The sequence below is a fragment of the Vigna unguiculata genome, chromosome 5 (assembly GCF_004118075.2).
Source record: "Vigna unguiculata cultivar IT97K-499-35 chromosome 5, ASM411807v1, whole genome shotgun sequence".
Lineage (NCBI taxonomy): Eukaryota > Viridiplantae > Streptophyta > Magnoliopsida > Fabales > Fabaceae > Vigna > Vigna unguiculata.
Window position 1 is genome coordinate 43,877,225 of NC_040283.1, and position 4,423 is coordinate 43,881,647.

Sequence of the window (4,423 nt, forward strand, 5' to 3'; positions counted from 1 at the left end):
TTTTGCGGTGTTTCTGTTGGGCTTATTGACCATTTGCTGATCCACGTAGGGCCTTTACTTCTGCAGACCACAATTTCTTTGGGCTCACCTCACATCTTCAAAATAACTATTTTATCTTGTGAAAGTAACTTTTTCGATTATATGTTTTGAAAGTTTTTAAAGTTTATAATTTTTGAAATAAAATTCTTGAAAAAATATTAAATGTATTTCAGAAGAGAGTTTATGGAATGAACTCTTCAGATATAATTCTTTCAGAAATGAATTTTCTGGAACACTCACACATAAAATGTGTTTCCAGACAAACTTTTCAAAAACATGAAAATATTTTGGAAAGAGCTTTCTAAAACAAGTTTTTCTCTCTTTTTCTTTCTCTGCAACATTCGTTTTCTCTTCTTCTTTTTCTGCAGCGACGGTGATGATGAAAATGGAGATGACAGCGGTGGTGTGGTGCAGTCATAGAGGAGAGGTATAATTATGGGGTGCACATAGTAATTATAGGAGTGCAGGAAGCAATAGCCTTCACGTATTAAGACCAAGGGAGTCCAGTAGTATAATAAGGTTTGGGCTTTTAAACTTAAAAGGTCTAGAAGTTCGAACTATATATAGGTTTTGTAACTGATTTTACTTAAGTGGTTATTATATAACTGTGTTTTATAGCATTGATTTTACTTTAAAAATCGTTTTCTGTTTGAGAAAACATTATTACAGGGCTTGTCTGGTTTGAGAAATCCTTTGTCTATCTACGGGGACAATAATTACAAAATTTTACCTTTTTCACTTTGTTTCGGTTTTCAAATTGTTCACTTTCTCATTTCCACATAAATATCTAAAAACAAGAAACAACATCAAAATAACGTAAACTTTTTGTAGTTGTTTGTGAGAACAACGGAAGCAGCAAATGTTTTCAGAAAAGAAACATAATATATATCCCACTCACAATACAAAATTGAACTACAAATCACACTAAAGGGTGTTTATATTTCTACAAAACTACAACACTACCTACCATAACCATATTAGTAGCTATATATCCCGGAGTTTCATTCGATGGTTCGAATCCTAGAAACTAATCTATCAGCATCACATCCTAAGCATTTCAAACAAACATCATAATTCTTTCTCCAATGTTGGGGTAATGTCTCCCGAATTTATACAATATATAAGAACATCTTCACCTTCCGATGCACATCTTTGAAAATTGCAACCCTCATCATAAGTGATTTTCTGGTGTCACCTTTCATGTTTGAAAAGCCATATACAAAATTGTTCTCTCAAAATACTGAGAAGAATATCTTGAACTATTCAAGGTTTTCCAGAATGCATTCTGGAACAGCCAGCAGAGCCGAGAGTCTTGTAGTTGACGAATCTGCTAGGAGCAGAGTTATGCCTCGAACCTTTTGGCAAGCAACCCTTGACCTCTCTTGCTTGCAGGGCTTTGTGCTTGTGATTCAGCAGCGGCTTCACGTAGTTCTCAACCTCTGAGGATACCAGTGGCCTCGTAACTGTGCTTGGAGCACTGGGGGGAATGATTCTTCCACCCATGGTTGTGCCAAGAGAGTTCAGAGAAAGGAGAAGGTAAATTACAAGAAGAGAAAACTGTGTGGTAGACATTTAAATTTTTTTGAAGTTGTAGCTTGATTCTCACTCTTTGATTTCGGACTTTGAAGAAAGGAGAGGTTTTATTTATGGGTGGTGCAAAAGGGTTGCAATCTAAGGGCCTTAAATAGGCACGTGAATAGGTCATTGGTACGCTATTATTTGGGGATGTGATGAGTTGGCGAGGTGGGTGCACGTTTGGTCTGTGCAGCAAGTGAAGAAGCTCGTGAGTTCATCTTATTGCACCAAACCATTTTTTTTCCCCTCACTGTTATAAATTTATAATAATTCTAATGTGTTTATGTACCCAACCTTTTCATTCATCACATGAGAAAAGATAAAAAAAATAAAAGTCTTGTAGCAGTAAAATAATAGAGGTTTTTGTAAAGCAATTGGAGAAGGCATTTAAGGAACATTAATGGGTTCATAACAGTGTAGTTAAAAGTTTTTTGCGTTTTTCTTCATTGCGGTTGATGAGTCACAGTAAAAATTGAAGACAATTAACAAAGTTAGTCGTAGCTCACATTAAATTGGTTGGTATATAATTAGGAAACCAAAGCAATCTTCTTTTGGGTTGGCAGCTCTGCCCCCTATCCACAAACAAATATTCTGAATAAACCATATTAGTGAAATATTTATAGAGATATGATCCGCGTGATTTTTAGATATTAACAAAGTTTATTATATCTCACATCCCTTATATATTTTATGATAAATCACATTCTAAAGACTATGGAAGAAGCACTTCCCTCCACTCTTCGGATTTTATCTAGAATGCTTTTGGTAATATGTAGATGACAATATAGGTCGGCTGATTCGCATTAGTTTCACACATTGCGGGTTGGGTTGATCCATCCCCACAGAAAAGTTATGAGTTTGAAAATATGGTCTGTCTCGCATATTTATAGATCTACTGATTGTCTCGTATATTTAGACGTCTTGACTTAAAAAGAAAACAAGTTCTGGACATCATAATTTTAATATTTGAAGTATCAAAACAGTCCAATAAAACAATTCTGGAACGTGAAAACACTCCAATATAACAAATCAAAATAGTCCATGCTATTTGAATCATCATAATTTTAATATTTGGAGCATCAACGTTAAAAAAAAAAAAACTAGACCTGAAACATCAAAACAAGTCCAATAAACAACATCATAACAATTCAATAAAACATGTCCTGAACCATTAAAACAAGTCTAATAAACAATATCAATACATAAACTTGTTACTAAGTTAAGGTGAGAGGTGTTAGGTTATGCAGGCCGCAAGCCACAGGATATGCAGGTCTGGTTTTGACGAACTTACAGGTTCAATATCTCAGCCCGACCCATATATTTTTTTATCAAGCCCACATTATCATCCCTAATAATCTAAGGTGTATACAAATTTATATATAATCCAATCCGAGATAGAGTGTGCCTCAAAAGATACTCCAACTCCCTAAGTGTCTCATAAGGTAATAAATTTTATAATAAATACATAACTAGTTGCTTTGTGAACTGTTCTAATTATACTGAATTTATGAAATTTTACTTTGTTGGATGGACCTAAGTTGTTTAAATGATTACTTTAGTTAATTTGTTTAAGATTTCACTAATCCATTTATGTCTTAACCTCTTCTATTCATGATTGATCCTTTAGAATGATTTTACCGATATAATACTACCTTATCAGTTTGAGACTGTTAAATAAAAGAAACTCAGATTAAAATATATAAAAGCTTTTAAATATTCAATATAATATTGAATAGAGACACCTAAATTTATTATAAACAATGAACTTAATCAAGGTTATATTATAAATTAACATTACTTTTAGACAACATGAATCTCCAACCATAACAACAAAATAAATTGATTATGTTTTTAATGATTCGAAGGCCAAAATATATGTGGTGAAAATGAAAGCACAGCTTCCCATGATTCTCACCCTCCTATATGAAATATCAAACTTTGGTATTAACAACGGTGGGAACAATTGGTGATGTTTGGTTCGAAATATAATAGACATGGTTGGGTCCTTCTCCTGCACTTTAACTCCTTTATCCAAAACTGAAAAGAAACGGAATTAAGATTCTACCAGAAGCATTTACAGAACCTCATACATACATGGTCCTTCACAATATTTCCTTATTTATAATTCGCAAACTCAATAAATTTATCAACCGATTAAATGGATGAAAGAGATTCAATTTCCACGTGAGGGTGCTTCAATGACAAATCCTCGATCGAGTGTATATAAAGCTATTTTTTAACTTGGTAAGTAATTTGAATATGTTAAATATTTGAAGAAAAAATTTCTCTAATTTATGATAAAATTTTAATTTAATTTAAAAAGAAGCATCGCTTAAAAAAATACATCAGAGTTATTTATTAAATATAAAAAAAAGTGATATAAAATTTGAAAAAACAAATGTTATAGATTACATATTTATTGAGAAATGGGCACACCCACGGGTTCGTTATTGCGTAAAAGCGACAAATGGTTCAGAAATATGCAGAAGCCAAATTTACTTTCCTCACGCGAAACATGTCACTTGCTTCCCGCTCCCTCTCTGAATCTAATAACCTCAGCGAATCTTTGTCATCTTTTAATTACACTTATTTTCCTTTCCTTTTCTAAAGTTTCTACCAATTGATATTTATTGACACTCCTTGGTGGAAAAAATTGTCTAGTATGTTTTTGGATGGTGAATTTTCTTCTTTCAGAAATAGTGCAGAAAAGCTCAACTGAAATAATAGTTTTATAATAGTCATTAAATGGTGTGGTGGGATTGTGCGAATAGTTTTCATAGGCAATATGAGACACATGGCGTGTTCTTTG

At 33.0% G+C, this 4,423-nt stretch overlaps 1 protein-coding gene across 1 annotated transcript; it reads right to left on the reverse strand.

Annotated features, from left to right (window-relative positions):
- Positions 1-934: 934 nt before the first annotated feature.
- LOC114183129 lies at positions 935-1,668 on the reverse strand. Its single transcript, XM_028070024.1, has one exon. It carries the CDS (start codon positions 1,609-1,611, stop codon positions 1,303-1,305), a length of 309 nt encoding a protein of 102 aa, XP_027925825.1. The 5' UTR covers positions 1,612-1,668; the 3' UTR covers positions 935-1,302.
- Positions 1,669-4,423: the final 2,755 nt, after the last annotated feature.

Coding starts and splice junctions, on each gene's coding strand:
- LOC114183129 (XM_028070024.1), bottom strand. CDS start 1,611: ATGTCTACCACACAGTTTTCTCTTCTTGTAATTTACCTTCTCCTTTCT.